Source organism: Polyergus mexicanus, unplaced genomic scaffold, assembly GCF_030449975.1.
Source record: "Polyergus mexicanus isolate NDT 795.1 unplaced genomic scaffold, iyPolMexi1.0 SCAF_9, whole genome shotgun sequence".
Classification (NCBI taxonomy): domain Eukaryota; kingdom Metazoa; phylum Arthropoda; class Insecta; order Hymenoptera; family Formicidae; genus Polyergus; species Polyergus mexicanus.
The window spans coordinates 1,658,374-1,674,620 of NW_027223329.1; the positions used below are offsets into that span (position 1 = coordinate 1,658,374).

At 35.6% G+C, this 16,247-nt stretch overlaps 4 protein-coding genes across 5 annotated transcripts in view; 1 reads left to right on the top strand and 3 right to left on the bottom strand.

The window, feature by feature from the left end:
- LOC138936379 (uncharacterized) overlaps positions 1-1,703 on the bottom strand; it is a 406,360-nt gene extending 404,657 nt beyond the window's left edge. Inside the window, exons 1-3 of the mRNA XM_070301738.1 lie at positions 867-1,703; positions 482-576; positions 143-190 (exon numbers count right to left, since the gene is read on the bottom strand). The gene's annotated coding sequence lies outside the window, so the exon portion shown is untranslated. The remainder of the gene's footprint in view (positions 1-142; positions 191-481; positions 577-866) is intronic.
- Positions 1,704-4,498: 2,795 nt separating this feature from the next.
- On the bottom strand, positions 4,499-5,609 carry Pfdn1 (prefoldin 1). Its single transcript, XM_070301395.1, has 2 exons — positions 5,530-5,609; positions 4,499-5,251 (listed from the first exon to the last, which is right to left on the bottom strand). The coding sequence occupies exon 2, from the start codon at positions 5,231-5,233 to the stop codon at positions 4,853-4,855; it is 381 nt and encodes a 126-aa protein (XP_070157496.1). The 5' UTR covers positions 5,234-5,251; positions 5,530-5,609; the 3' UTR covers positions 4,499-4,852.
- Positions 5,610-5,862: 253 nt separating this feature from the next.
- On the top strand, positions 5,863-8,471 carry LOC138936114 (nuclear RNA export factor 1). Of its 2 annotated transcripts, none has more exons than XM_070301212.1 (2): positions 5,863-5,934; positions 6,063-8,471. In XM_070301212.1, exon 2 carries the CDS (start codon positions 6,130-6,132, stop codon positions 7,735-7,737), a length of 1,608 nt encoding a protein of 535 aa, XP_070157313.1. In that variant the 5' UTR covers positions 5,863-5,934; positions 6,063-6,129; the 3' UTR covers positions 7,738-8,471. The 2 variants fall into 2 exon arrangements, with proteins under 2 accessions (XP_070157313.1, XP_070157314.1); XM_070301213.1 differs by lacking the exon at positions 5,863-5,934 and adding an exon at positions 5,946-5,995.
- Ints1 (integrator complex subunit 1) lies at positions 7,359-15,973 on the bottom strand. The gene is made up of 14 exons (XM_070301211.1): positions 15,793-15,973; positions 15,417-15,609; positions 14,841-15,322; positions 13,459-14,748; positions 13,200-13,375; positions 12,974-13,126; positions 12,201-12,878; positions 10,342-12,138; positions 9,936-10,250; positions 9,380-9,845; positions 9,007-9,131; positions 8,728-8,918; positions 8,106-8,378; positions 7,359-8,008 (listed from the first exon to the last, which is right to left on the bottom strand). Exons 2-14 carry the CDS (start codon positions 15,583-15,585, stop codon positions 7,893-7,895), a joined length of 6,231 nt encoding a protein of 2,076 aa, XP_070157312.1. The 5' UTR covers positions 15,586-15,609; positions 15,793-15,973; the 3' UTR covers positions 7,359-7,892.
- Positions 15,974-16,247: the final 274 nt, after the last annotated feature.

The following is a 16,247-nucleotide window of genomic DNA, read 5'->3' on the forward strand; positions in this document are numbered from 1 at the left end:
ACTTATTAAAAGTTATTCGACTTGATCTGATTTTAGCTCATCCATTTTAAAGTAACGGATTTATATCTACAATCTACAATCTACATCTACAATCTCTCTACAAATCCGTTACTTAAAAATTAAATAAAAGTTTGTCACTCACCGGCACTGATGCGCAACAGCGGAGTTGTCGGTCTTGAGGCTACGTTGTCTGTAACATACAAATATAAAATCCAAATTGTAACAGCGTTCAAAATATAATTAATACTTTGTGCGGAATATTTTATATCCGATGCATGCAATATTAAGAAGTTCTATGTAAATATGAAACAATTTTTATAAATTTTAAAAAGGCTGTTTTCTTTAATACTAAAAACATTTGTCGAATTTACGTGAGTCTTTTTTTTCTAATTTTTTCTTGTTTAATTCATTCAAATAATGAGACTAAATTAATGCGCGTACGCGATTTTTAATAACTAATATAAAAATAATAAATATTCACCCTTAGGTTGCTCCGCTGGTGCAGGATGCCTCTCCTAGGCCTCCTCCTCCTCTCAGGATGTTAGGGGGGAGGGAGGGGGGTTTCGCTACCTTGATCTATAACATACAAATAAAAGATCCAAATTGTAGCAGCGCTCAAAAAAATTAAAATTTCAAAAAATTTATTGTACGTATTGAATTTTATATTCAATGCATATAATAATAAGCAAATTAATAAAATAGTTTTATAAATTTTGAAATAAGGAAATATACTATTAAATCTTTCTTTCTAATTTTCTCTTCTTTAAATCATATTTTAAAAAAATCAGATTACGCAATTAATTGCTTAATTTAAATTGCACGTACGCAATTAATAAATAATTAATATAAAATAACAAATTACTTACCATAGGGTTGTTCCACCGGTGCCCGATGCCTCTCCTAGACCTCCTTCTCCTCTCACGTTGATTCACACGCGCGATACTTCAAAACGGCACTCCCGCACTTTTATTAAAAGATATTACTTCCGCACTTGTACGCGCGATACTTATTTGAACGACACTCCCGCACTTTCGAATTTCGACACGATCGAACCCCGTTTCACGTGAGAATCACGTTTCGAGCCGACAAGTCGGGAATTCACCGATTACTTCGAGCAAAGGTTAAGCGGAAGCGGAAGAAGACGAAATCGATCGATGGAATCGACGCGAATGGGATTCGCTCGACTCTTGACCCGCGCCTGCTCCCATCGAGGGCCGACTTATACTTCGTTAGGAACGATTTCATACGAACCACCAAGTCTCTATCGTACAGACCGAGCCGGGTTTATCGTAAGGCTGATAGACGGGTCGAGAATGAAGATACCCACCTCCTAGGTGCTAACAATCTAGATCACTTCGAAAGCGGGAGATCAACTTCTCTAGCGAGCGAAAATCGAACCTAATTAATACAGCCGACTCCTCAAATGCCAAACATGTTAGTATTGCTACAATGTGCTGTTAGACGGTACAAGAGAAGGGACCCATTAACGACGATTCCAAAACAATCGACCGAACTCTAACCGATTCGGGCCGAACCGTTCGTCGGAGCAGAACGTGCCCTCGACAGCCGATTCTCGAACCGAAGTTCAAGATTAACCGCGCGAACATGCATCTATACTATGCACGAACATACGTTGCTACGCGGCCGGCATTCACCTCAGCCGCGATACCGAGGCGTTTTAACATTGCGCCTGCATTAATATATTAAATTTATTAATACATAAATATTTATATAATATATAATATTAATATAGAATTAATATTAACTGATATTAATATAAAATTAATTATATTAATAGGTATTAATATATTAAAGATTGCAATGCTGAGAGACATCCCATTTAACCGGCAACGAAATATGATTCTCGATGACAATCGTGAAAACGAGATAAAAGTCCAACGCGAAGACGCGACGACGCGAAAACGCGATATCGCGACAACGCGACGCATCGTTGCTCGTACGGCACGATGACGGCAACGACGACGCACTAATGTGCGTTCAACGCATAAAATGCGCGTGCCACATATGAGCCATTGTGCGACTCGTGGCAATGCTGCGTTGACACGCGACGCGGAAGACGCGAAAGCCGTCCGCGGCGCGATCACGGCACCGACGACGCATTGCTACTTTATTGCTCGAGTATCGCCGCGCGAATGATACACGTAAGAAAGGAATTTGAGCGTCTCGCCCCACTACAGTTCTATTCAAGTGCCTTTGTATAAATGATAACAAGGCCGTGATACATAAACAACGCGCGCCAATGTTTACACCGCCAAGGCCAATTACCATGTTCGGTATTATCCTAATTCGCTGCCGAAATTTTTTTTATGTGCTATAAAATATATATACGAAATATTAAATTATATACGTATTTTAAATTATAAATCAATTATTTATTAAATGATTAATATATTACAGAACTTATCATTATGTTAATTACTTGATTCTGCGGTTCGAATTTTTAATTACGCGTTCTCAATCCAAATTATATTTAAATAATCAAAAAGTCGTACGGTAAAGCATGTGACAAAATATATTTACTTTAAATATCGATAGAAAAATAGTTATTGTTTATAAAGATCGCAATAAAACGATAATTTGTAATTTAGATTTCTGTCACTTTAATTCTTACTTTAAGAAAAATTCTTACTTCTGTTTTATCGGTTTGCGAATCATTTTAATGAATTAACGAGATCTTTTAATGAGATTAAAATGACATCAAACACAACATAAATTGAATAATTTTTAATTAAAATAATAATGAAAATTTTGATTACATGTTTAACTAATTGTAAGAATTATCCAGTTTATGTCGCATCTAGTATCAATATTTTAATCACAAAAAATCATTAATCCATTAAAATTATTTTCAAACAGGTGAAATGCAAAATATAAAAGTTTTATTTTCTACTGTAATATGATGACATATATATGTGTATGTATATTCGTGAAATACTATATAATAAAAGAATAACATGTAAGAGACTTTTCTTTGACACATACTTCTCATACACGTCATTTCGCTTGCTCTTTACATGTTCTCGCTCTCGCTTTCGATGATATCAAAGACCTTTATTTATCTATAATAATTTATTTATAATATTCAAAGATCATATGTAATAAAAACTAAAACATTTGTTTTATTTTAGAAATTAATTTCTTGAAAATAATTTTAATGGTAATAAAATTTTTAGTCAAAATGATACGATATAATACGGATAATTTTTACTTAGATAAGGAAAAAAATATTTTATCTAATTTTTTAATTTATATCTAATTAAAATTTAAATAATGTTGCGATTTTTTAAATTACTTTTAAAAATATAAAAATTTTATAAGTTTTTATATATTCAATAAATGCACTCTCCATTAGACACTATTTCTGCTCCGAAGCGTTTGATGGACAAATGAGGGTGAAGAATCTAGTTCTTCGAGCGAAAATAGTATATATTAAGCAAAGCGTATCTATATTATGTTTATCTTCAAAAGACTTGTATAGTATTAATTATCTTATCGTTTTATTTATGTTTATATATAAATTATGCTTATTATATAAATTTATATATAATAGCTTTTAATGAATTTATAAATTAAAAAATTACTTAAATAATATAATTGATAATAAATTAATAAATAATTATAAAAAGCTATATAAATTAAAAGCGTAATAATTTGATTAAAATGCTTGATAATTTTATTTCAAAAATAAGAAAAAAATAAAAGCAATTTATTGTATATATCTTTTACACGTTATATATTTAAAAATTAGGAAAAAATTAAGAAAATTTATTTAAGAAAATTTATTTTATGTGTCACATGCGCATATACATAAAAATACTTCAATAATAACTTATTATCGCTGTTCGTAATGTATGCTAGAATGGCAAAACATCACGCACAGCTAATAAAATATTAATAAATCCATAATATTTTTTCGCTATTTTGATATAAAATTATGGATCTAGCACATATATGCATCAACCGGTTATTTTACCGTAGCATCGAAAAGTAAATTTGTCTATATATTTTCGCTGGCTCTAAAATGGATCTAGTTGACGCTACTGTACTATAGCTAGTATTCTAGAAAGTGTCTTATGAAAAACGGCGGCGTGACCTCTCTCAGGTTTCTCGCTACTCCTACTTTAGCGAATTTCTGCTGAGATAGCGATAGTTGAACATGTTTCATTGAAATTCGGGAGCTGAATTCTCAATATATCAAAAGAATATAATTTGACAAATGCTACGAAAATTGACTTAAATTTTGAAATAAGATATATATTGCAATATTTAACAATTATTCTAGTCCCTATTAGCGATAAATATTTAATATTACTTTTTTCTTGATCAAAAATATATATATTCTAAGTTTTAAAAATTATAAATATAAAAAATATATTTTTTATTTTCCTAACATATATATACACATATATTATATATATATATATTTTAGATCATAAAAACATAATCAAACTGTCCCACAATACATATTTCTTAAGTTATAAAATCAGAATGTTTATTTAATTAAAATTGCTATTGACATGCATGTATAATGTTATTTCTTACAAAAGTATGTTCTACAATTTGTGTATAATTTTATGATTTATATTGTGGATTTAATTCACATAAATTATTCAATTCTCTTTCTTTTTCTTTCGAGTTAACGAGTTTTATTCCAAATATATTGCACAAAAAAATATCAAAATGTTAATGTATGCAAAGCACAAGTTTAAATTGACAAACAAGATTTTCGTAATTGTATAGGTATAGACACATATTCCAAATAATAATTTGAAAAGTTTAAAGAGTGACCAAGGAAAGCTGAAGCATTCACATAATGATTCATAAAGATATTTTAACTAGATGACTCTTTACTCTGCTTTTGTTGAATCATTTCTCTGATTTCATTTTCGCTTTCCTTTAAACTTCGTTGCAAGTATATCTTGTTATTTTCTAATGTCTTGATCTTTTCATCAGACGTTTTCATCCTATTATCCAGATTGCTTTTAATGTTGTTCACATCATCTAGGAGAAACATTCGACCGACAGACTCGTATATCCTTGTGTCTTCCGGAAAGCAGCTAATCTCTTTTGAAGTGAGTTCTGCCCGCTGTTTTGTACGTCGCAGTTTATCAATTTGAATATCAGCCAACTTTAGTTTCTGCTTGGTATCCACCATCTTCTCATGCAGCTTTGAAAAAGCTTGTTTCAATTCCTCATCCAATACCTTTGACATGTTTACTTATTGTCTTTTCTGTAAGGAGAAAATTGTAAAAACAATATTACTCATAAATATATTTCTACAATGAGAATATTTGTGTTCTATTATAATTATTATAATTTTCGTAATTTATTAATATTAAATTTTTTTTGTATGCTAACGATAAAATATCATATCTTTATAAAAGATATAATCTTTTATATATCTGACATATTTTTTATATATTTATACGCGTGTCTCACACACAAAAAATTATCTGTAATTCGAGATATAAATCAAGTAAAGAATTCGAGAAGTTTTGAGATTCTTACTTCAGTTTTTTTCTACGGTGTAATATACGAACTTTCTGTGAAATGTATTTACGACAATGATGTTCCTAAATCTTCCTAACCATATATATCCTATCCGCAAGATTCTTTACTGTGATTGGTTCATCAAACGCTTCAAAGCAAAAATGACATTAAGTGGAACGCACTTAATATAAGTGAGTTTTATATCAATGGGCGCGTTCAGAAAACACAACTGTTGAGCATCGTCTTGTCAACACTCGACATTGATTTGTTGGTTCTAGAAGTAAGAACCAATCACGTTCGATTACTACTCAACGGTTGTGTCTCCTGAACGCACCCAATATGACAGATACAGATCTCATAAAGCGCACCTAATATCTAATATCACAGAATTCAATATCAATATAACCTCAAAAATTTGTAAACGTGAGAAGACTACTTAATTTTTTTAAATTTGAATAAATGCTATTTTAAAAATTTGAATAAAGTAAATAATATATGTGAACTATTTGCTATTTATCTATTAACTAATATTATGTTTTAATGTATATTAGATGATTTAACAAGAACGGTAATGTGAAGAATTTAGAGGAAAACCCGCTGTTTTTACGATAGTAAACAATGGCATCGCCAACAACGTCATCGGGAAACCAAACATGCGAGCCGTATCGGCTCACATATGCCAAGCCGTCCTTTGACAGTCACGAGATGGCCCTTGCGAGTCGCAAGGATCTATGGCACAAGTTCATTATTTTTGATGGCGCCTTGTATGGACGAACCGACATCCTGCGCGCTGTAATAACCGCCTGCGAACCAGCGGTCTTAGTACCGATTATGTACACCATCGAGGATAAAAAGAAAAGTAGTTTTCTGGCGAAATGCAGCAGCAATACCATAGAAAATATAATGAAGCAAGGATTGTGCGTCACATTGCCCGGTGGTCAAGAGTTATATATGGATATTATATTAGGATTTCTTGGTATGCAAGAGTTGCAAGTGAATACAAACAGAGTCATAGCGCAGGCCTTATATGCTAGATATGAACCAGTGAAGAAGATATTCAATCTGGACGACTTTGAAAATGAGAAGGCACTGGGTTCGATATTCTGTCCTATTTCAATACCGAAAATTCTAGATATGGTCCTACGTTGTAGCAAAATGGGAATTATGGGCAACAGTCGCGAGTCCCAGCAATCGCGATTGCCCGTTCGCGAATTGAGTATGAAGTACAATAAACTCACGGCTATCATTCTGTTTGACAAGTTCTTCAATTATCATCTGACTAAGCTAGACTTGAGGCACAATCAGATTTTGGATGTGGAATATTTACGTTATTTTTGCGAGTTCAAAATAAGTGAACTTTGGTTGGATGGAAATCCATTATGCACCAAGTACACTAACTCTCAGGAGTATATACAGGCGGTAAAAAACGTTTTTCCTCATTTACAAAAATTAGATGGAGTTGTAATAGGAATGGAAAAGAAATTTGTGCCAAGCATACAAAGTAATTATCTCGGTAACGGAACAAGAATATCTCTGATCAAGCAATTTGTCAAGCATTTCTTCACGCTGTACGACCAAGAAGATAGGATAGTTATGAATGGTCTATATGACAGAAACGCGTTCTATTCTATGACATTAGGTACTATAACAAATCATGTACATAAAGAGATTGTCAAAGCATTTTCCACAAACAGAAACTTGCTGAAATTTGTCGATTATGCTAAATGTAACGAGTTTCTATTTTCGGGACCCGAAAAAATAATTAGTGCCTTACAACGACAGCCACCAACAACACACAACTTTAAAACGTTTTATATTGACTTATTGCATGAAGAAGATAATTACATAGTCATTTCAGTACAAGGATTATTTTCATATCGAGTATTACTCTGCCCACCTATGTTGTTCAACAGAACTTTTATCATCATAAAAAAAGAAGATAATGAATACTGTATTGTCAATGATCAATATTATGTTGATGGTACACCGGCCAATACATATAATGAAACAAAGTTTGAACAAAAACCTGCACCTAAATTTACTCCAACAGTACTCAGTGTGTCAGAAAAGGAACAGCTGCTTAGATTTTTACGTGAGCTTACTACAATGAATATTCGATATTGTTATAAATATCTTCAAGATGCAGGCTGGGACATAAGAAACGCAATTACTACATTTATGAAGAATTATGCTGTTAATGATGTTCCTCCAGAAGCTTTTCAATAGATTTTAATGTATTCTAGAAGAATGTAATTTTGTGTAAATATATGTACAATATATATTTTTTTAAGGAAAAAGATTCTCAAAGTCTTTTGTTGTTTCAATTGTAAAAAATGTTTTATGTTTAATATTTACACAAAGCTAACTAACATTCTTTGATATTAACAACCTTGTTGTGTATTTAACAGAGCAATAGTTTTAGTGATGTAAGGCATCGCATTGACATTAGAATTTACTCCCAACTCAAACACCCTCTGCATCAGTGGTAAAGCGTGCTCTGCAATGTAAAAGAAAATAAAAGAATTTATATGCTTATAAAACTATTGACATAAATCAATATCGAGACATGTAAATCCAACTTGTTATAATTTTACCTTGCATACACAATACAATATCTGGTAATTTTTCCAGAGCTGACATAAGAATGTCCGCTCTATCACTGTCTAAACATCTTTGAAATGCGGATAATATAGTGGCATTCGGTGTAGGACGATGCTTCAATGCTCTAGCAAGTAGGGTGTGAGCGAGCGTTCTGATATTGCTCTGAGGTGATATGAGAAGTTCCGCTATATTATCCGTTATTGGTTCCAAAACCGAAGGTTTCCGCGACGACACATGCTCGACTTCTTGAAGTGCATTGAATACATCTATGTAGAATAGAAAATTTATTTAAGAATATTTTTCTCATATTATATGCTATCAAAGAGCTTATATCAGAACAGTCACTTAATAGTAAAAGATGTTTAATTCCTATTTCTCTAACTTGTATAGATTAAAGAAAGAAATTTTAATAAAAATATAAACCTTCTTGTGATAAGAATAGATAAGTGATAATAGAGAATTGATTTTTCAAACAATATTAGAATCAAGCAAAAATTTATGTGTTTTTCTACTACTACTATACATAAATAAATTTCTTTTTCCTCTAAAGTTTTAATTTCAAAAATTACAATAAAAAAACGAAAATATATATTCAATGTTATTATTCTTTTATACCTTCACCATACAATTTGCTGAGTGTACCCAATAGCGATTGCCAGTGTTCCGGAATAACGGGTTCCGTACGGTGCGGCGCGGGAGCTACAGTGATTAGAATGTCATCCGCATCTTCTCCTTCCCTCGGCATCGGTATTCCCGATACGAGTATTCTCAAAGATTCTAAATTAGGATAATTTACCTGCAATTCACTGTACATACGTACATGTAAATTATATATATAAATAAATAATGTGTAAATCATGTATAATATGTGTCTTTTAACAGAAAGTAACATACTGCAGAATTTGCGCATGCTTGTGTAAATATTTCAATGCTCGTTGTGGATCATGTGAGATGTATGACTGTAATAATATTACGAATCTGTTCAACAAGGAGCTGAGGTCTTTCACATGGCCGTAATTCTGAAAATGATATCATATTGAAATTAGAATAATATATTTGAAGGATTTGTGTGTGAGTCAATAATCAAGAAAGCAAGATGCATTGAGCAAATTTTATAGTAACTAATAAAAATTAAATCATATATAACATTTAAATAAATCATGCTAGACAATCAGTTTATTCTTTTGATTTTTTGTAGTTTTTGTAGATTACAATTAAATTCGATTTCTCCTCTTTTACTAATTTAAAATTATACCAATTGTAATACCTGAAAGCATTGGAAGTAATTTCCCAATGTGCTTTCCAAGGGAATTTTGTGCTGCTCGTTAAACAAATGCGGCTGCAACAACTCCAGTAGCCCCATTACTTGAGTGAAGAGATTCAAATGGTGGCCGGATCTAAATTGACCGAAATCAAGATAACATCTTCCCATCAGGGAGGACGCCAACATCGGCAATTGTCGTAGCACTAGTATAGGATGTACGGCGGCCATTTTTCTCGCGCAAAGTTCAAATTCTTGGGACTTGGCATTCCAGGATTTTTGCCTCGAAGTCGCCGCCAACGCAGTTAATAAACAGTGGCTCATGCAATCGAGCACTGAGCCCGTCCAATCGGTTATCTTCGCTCCTTTGACGAATTTGTTCGCTTGGAAAGTGTCGAGATAGCAAATAACTTTCGGAATTTTCATATACATGTGTAGCAAAAACTGATGCGCCATATCCGCCGAGTCTAAGCTGAAAATTAAGTACGATCGCTTTATTTGGGTACATTAAATCGGTTGAACGAAATCGCGTATAAAATATATAAGATGGCAAAATTCGTACTCCGTGTTGTCCATTATACGTTCCGCTAAGTAATTAACTACATTAGAGATCAAATCATCTTCAGTGGATATACAATGTAAAAGTAGATCGAGTCTGATGTCCATCCTCGCAAGAGCAGCGTTTCTGTTCTGCATGCTACAAATAATAACAGCTTCGGATACTAAATACGCCACAAGATTAAGCAGTTGCCATTTTTGTAGCAATAGAATATTCTCAGGAATGTAATGTTTCGGTGTAAATTTGTCCCGACCTTGCCATAACTTGGGATTACATGTCAGCGCCCATAAAAAGTCCAGAACTGCAGTCGGATCGTATCTATAAATATAAGAAAATGTTGATGAAATAATATCATAATTAGAAGGAACATCGACAAAATCTACTTACTTATCATCTCGGCTCTACTTACCCGTTGTCATATTTGTCCAACAAGTGTCCGACACATTTATACAAAGTGGCCCAACTTGCTCTGTGCGTCAACAACGTCAATAGATAAGGTCTACAGGAATGCGAGCTCACGACGTTCTTATCAATGTTAATATGCACTTTCGCCTTTCCAAATAGAAGCTTCATTTGAAGATTGGGACAAGTACCGATTAATTCGGGTTCCATGGAGGCCAACCAGTCGATCAATAAGCCCGTATGAGATTTCAACGTATCTTCATTACTATCGCTGACCAATAATTTCGCCATAGCTTCGACCAGGACGTCATTTTTCTGTTGTTTCAGACACAAATCCAGTAGTTTACGGCCGACGCTCTCCAAATTCACGGGATCGGTATTCTCTAATATCGTGCCAGGACCTTCGCCGCGGCTCTGCATTAGCATCGATAGTTCCGCGCGTTGCGGCGTTTTCATTGATTGCACATTAGCGAAGTCACGCAGGATCGACAGAACCGGTGCCTTCACGTCACCTATCAGCGATATCAGATTCAGACACATGTTGCGCGCCAATTCAATCACATGTTTCGATGTCGACGGTCTCTTCAGCGGTAGCAGTATCACGCGCATCAGCGTACATGAGTACTGCGGCATGTGCACGAGCGAGGCCAGGAATTGTTTGACCTGCATAGAGCTCAGAACGCTGCATATGTGTTGTATCGCCAGTACTACGGCGCCACTTTCTTTCACGCTCGATCTTTGCAGATCCTTCGCTAGAGTCTTATGCAAACGTCGATACGCGTCCATTTTCTGATTCATCGGAATATTCTCGATAAACAATCGGTTTATCAAGTGGGGCACGTCAGTCTTCACAGAGCACTGTATAACGGATTGTTTCTGCACCATGGCGCTAGCTGGCAACGATTGCTGTAGCCTATTGATGGGCATGACGTTCTCATCCGGTAATTGCGGCTCCAGCAGTTGTAATACTTGTACGAATACTAATCCGCCCGTGGCGCCTCTTCGATGTTGCACCTCGACTAATTGTGCCATATATGTTTTATCCAACACCGCCTCGCCGACCGAGCTCGGATCTATCTGAACACCAGCATCAAGAGTGTGAAGCAGTTTGCTCATCGAAGATACGGGTATTCCGAAGCTTTGAATGAAAAGTACTAGCTGCTGTGGCTCGAGATCTTTCAGTGCCGCATCGACTAAACGCGGCACGTTGCTCCTGATCATTCGTAACTTGAGCCAATCAGGTATGAGTAACGCTTCCTCGCTAGTGTCAACAAGGAAGGCCTTTGGTTGTTCCGTCAGTGGAAACCACGTCTCCAATAAGCTGTTGAATAATGGATCGTGCTCGGACGTGTCATATGTCAATAGTATGATCATGGCGTGTACCACTAGAATATGCATAGTGCACTCTTCGCCGTTGCTCCATTGCACCAAAATCTGATCCTGACTCTCGGACCACTGATAATCCTCTCCTCTAGGCGATCGCGCTTTTTCAAGATAGTTGCAGAAGATCGCCATAAAGGCGTGTAACGTTTGTTTGGCCTGTCGATTATCACTCTCGGGTTGAGGCAGTATTGCCGCGATAATGGTACTACGCTCAACGACCAATTGGGATATTTCGTTTGCCAAATCGGTTAAATCGGGCAAATCGTCGTCGACAGTATGCGCGGCAAGATACGATATGTATGTGTGCACAAGATCGGGGCTGTTTTCGACTTGACAAGCGCCACGCAGCGCTGTGGAAACCAGCGAACGTACCGATAGGAAATGAGGTATAGATGGTAATTTTCGTAGAAGCCACATCTCCCTGAAAAAGACAAAGTGTTAAAATCAATTTCTTTCTTCAAGAATATATATTTAAGTATTTACTTTTCGTTTTCCCCTTCTATATCCATGCTCTCGTCCTCGAAAGGTATCGAATCCAGAACCATCTTTAATCCGGTAATCGCTTGGACACGGCTACTACTCTGCTGGCTGCTCAATCTTCTCAAGAAATATTCCAAAACTTCATAAGCATGTTGCTGATCCTGATTCGGATCAGTCAGCAGTGTCTGAAGATGCATTAGCAATTGCTGTTGTCTGGACTGCTTCTCAACCGTTTGCGAACTAGTCGATAATAGATATTCGCAGAGACATTGCACCGGCAATTGACTCAGAGAACCTTCGCTGTTTTGCACTAGATCTGCTAACCATGGCATACTCTGCGATGTACTCTGCTGTTGTCTTTGAATAATATCCAGCAGAAAATCCGGTTTACGCGATCGACAAAGCAGGTGACCCAATCTGTGTGATGTATTCAACGATTGTACCTGTTCAAGAACCGCCGGAGGCGGTCTCCTAGCAATTCCTGTCGGATCCATAGTGATCAATTGTGAGAGAAGGAAACTATTCTGTTCGGATAACTGGATTCTACTCGATGCCGCGGCCAAATGTGATTCGTATTCCAATATCTCTTGCTTCTCGATAGCTTCGACTTGCAGTTCCTTTGCGCGCTCTTGCTCCATGATCTCCGGTAAGGCCATAGTCGGTGGTGGATGCGAAAAATGACTACGAAAGCGCATATTTCATTAGAACACAATTGAAAACTACTTGTTTGAGAAAAATAATTAATTCCAAATATGCTTAAAAATTATTAAACTCACTTTGTGATACACATTTCCATCAATGTTCTCAATATAGGATATCGTTTCCATGCTAGTGCACCAATTGTGGATGGATTATGAGCAGCCAAAATTAATAACATTATCCATCCTTTCCAATAGAGATTGGCTATCGCCAATGTCGGTGGTACATATCTATAAAGCAAACATACATCATGTAGGATACGATTGTAACATATGAAATAAGTCATATGCGTAGCATGCTTACCCAGCAGGTATATTTATTGTCCCTGGTGGTTGATAAATGCTGAGATTAAAAATAAGTTCAATTATGTCCATTTTATCAGTTTGTAACATTGGAAAATTTTCTGTCGAATTAGCTGCCGCTCGTCGTATCAACTGATCTGTCAAATCCAACGTCTCTGAATGAGTAATGCCATTGTCCTATAAATACAAGTAGAATAAAGACTCCCTCTCTCTTTCTAAACGAAGATTTGTTTCACAAATAAGTAAATTTAAGAACTTACCTTTGAAAAACCGATAACTAGTAGCCTTAATAATGTACTTTGCAACAGAGGAACGTCAGATACTAATCGTATATAAAACACTCTGTCCGACTCTGGTGGCCAATTGTCCAGTTTATAATACTGCTCGGGAGATTCTAGAAGTAAGATCTTATGCATCGCGTGCAGCAGTTCATTTCGTCCTATGGCGTATGTTTGCTGCGCCAAATTCTGCAGCCACAATATAGCCTCGTACTGTATCATGGCTACGAGATTTTGGAATTGATGCAGAAGAGCTACGTCTTTCTTATCCGCGCGTTGCGACAGCGTCGCCGCTTCTTTCACTTGTGGACTTATAGCCAAAAGCATACATAGGCAAAGCAGATCCGCTATCGACATGAACATGCGATCTTTAAACTCGAAATTCAGCAATTGTTGAGCTATGTCCGGTCTCTCGGTCATCAATGTTCGAGCAAAAGCAATCAGATTGATGTCATGTCGACATACACGTACGATTTCCCTAAGTAATGCACGTAATGGCCTTAAATAATCCTCGCGGTTCATTAGCAAATCCTGAAAGATCTCCGCAAGCAGTTTCGCCGCTTGTTCGGGTAAAGTCTGGAACATTATAGCCAACATGGGCATGTTGTTTGGATTGCGTGCGTTTGACAATTCGTTGTAAATTGTGTGCTTTAATATAGTAGCTAAATTCTCTGGATGTAATCCGATAAGTTCCTTGACGCCGTTCAAATACAAATTAATTACAGCTTTCGTTTTCAATCTCATCTTCACCAGTTGACTTATGACTTCGACATCTCTTTGAGTGTGAGATGTACAATTGTAACAAATATAAATAAGTAGCTCCTGTGCCGGTCTCATTAGTTTAGGATTATGTAACCACACTTCTAGTCTGGGAACGGCAATGTTTCTGATCTCAACAAAACCGCATGCCGAGGAGAGCAACTTCAAGAAATTTCTCGTTATGGTCTCGGCCTGACGTCTGTTCAATTGTTCCTTTACAGCTTCCAACACTATCGATTCTATATTTTCCACACAATGCGCATATCGTGGACCCACCGGAAATTCTATTTTCTCTTTATCCCCGGACAATGACATCGTTGACGCTGCCGGATCTTCGTCATCTACTGTAGACGGGCTATGACAATCCCGCGGCATCAGTACAGGGAATTCTGGCTGTAACACAGACTTAGGTGGATGCCTCGTGTTAAAACCAGTCAATATGTTATCGACGAAGCCTTTGCATTCCTCATGATCGACCCATACACGCTCACCAAGAGCGTCCTCAATGTACAACTGTAAAAAAAAAATAAATTAAGTTAATGATAATGATAATGATAAAACCATGCAGTAAGCAATACAAAAGATAGTATAGTATATGAATAAACCTTCACAAATACATCCGGCCAGTTCTTTTTCTCATGAAATCCTCTCATTAAAAGATTTGCAGCGAGTACTGGAACTAGTGGATTTCCTTTACTCTTGAAGTTGTAAGTCTGATCCCTTTTTAAAAGAGATAACAATGCATGTAATATGCAATCATTTGAGAAAATGGATGGGCGGATTTTTGCTAGATATAATAAGCCCATGTAAATTAATGTATCAGGCTTCCATTTTTGATTCTTTAGTGTCTTAACAGCGCCACATATTATTCCAATAACTTTATCAGCCTCGTCATTGTCATTAGCTTCGAGTGCCATGGGTACAAAATCTGCAGGATCAGTATCTATAGCTAAAACTTCCCATGCTTCTGCACTAGAAGAGGGTTGCCGTTGATGGGAACCAACGTGGGTCAACTTGGGCTTCTTTTGCGGAACATAAGAAAATGATTGGAGTGATCCAGAAGATGCTTCTTTTTTTCGATCATTACCTATATAATTGTTTACAATAATCAATAATTTGCACAACATTAACATAAATAATAATTAAAGATTATCCACTTGAGAAAAGAATAAATTATATACCAGAAGTTGTAGAACTACCACTTGGTTTCGGATGAATAACACCTGGTCTGGTTTTAGAGTCAGAATTTTCATTTCGCGAACTCTTTGATCCCAGTGCGAATAGATCGGAAGGATGTTGAGCAATTTTACTTTTCACTGCTCTACCAATACCAGTTTTTCCACGTTCCATGATTAATATATTTCCTTTGGATGGCTATATGAATAAAGTATAATAGATTAATAAAAGATTTTTGTATAGAAATTGTTATATAGAATAGTTATAAACTTTTCTTTTAAATGTAATAATTTTATCATGAATATTATTAAAAAAGAAATGTGCTTATACACAGGTATGCTGTAGTATATTGAAAATGTAAATAAAGCTGTAAATTCTAACCTAATCTTTTCAATATACATAAAAAACTGTCTTCTCGAAACAGACTTCGCTTTACATTTGCATAATCGAAAACGAGACTAAGCTAGGATGATGACATATCTTGCGATTCTTCTGATTAGACATCTGTCATTTCAATCGGATAAATGACCTCATATGTAAAGCCATACTCCTACAATTTAAACTGACATCGACAGTGATATACAATTGTACAATGCAGTGATGTCAGCATAGACATAGTATATCTAGATCGAGCGTTTGTCTTTATTTAAGAAGTGTAAAGATGCACGTAGAAAAGGACATACTCTGTTCCGTGCCTTTTGCGCTCTCTCTCACTCGCATATAGCATAGCGAAAAGCGGGGAGCACACACTTTTGCATAAGCGCATAATCATAAGCATAAGGAATTTGATTGGTCAATTTCCTTATGCTTATGATTATGCGTTTATGCAAAAGTTG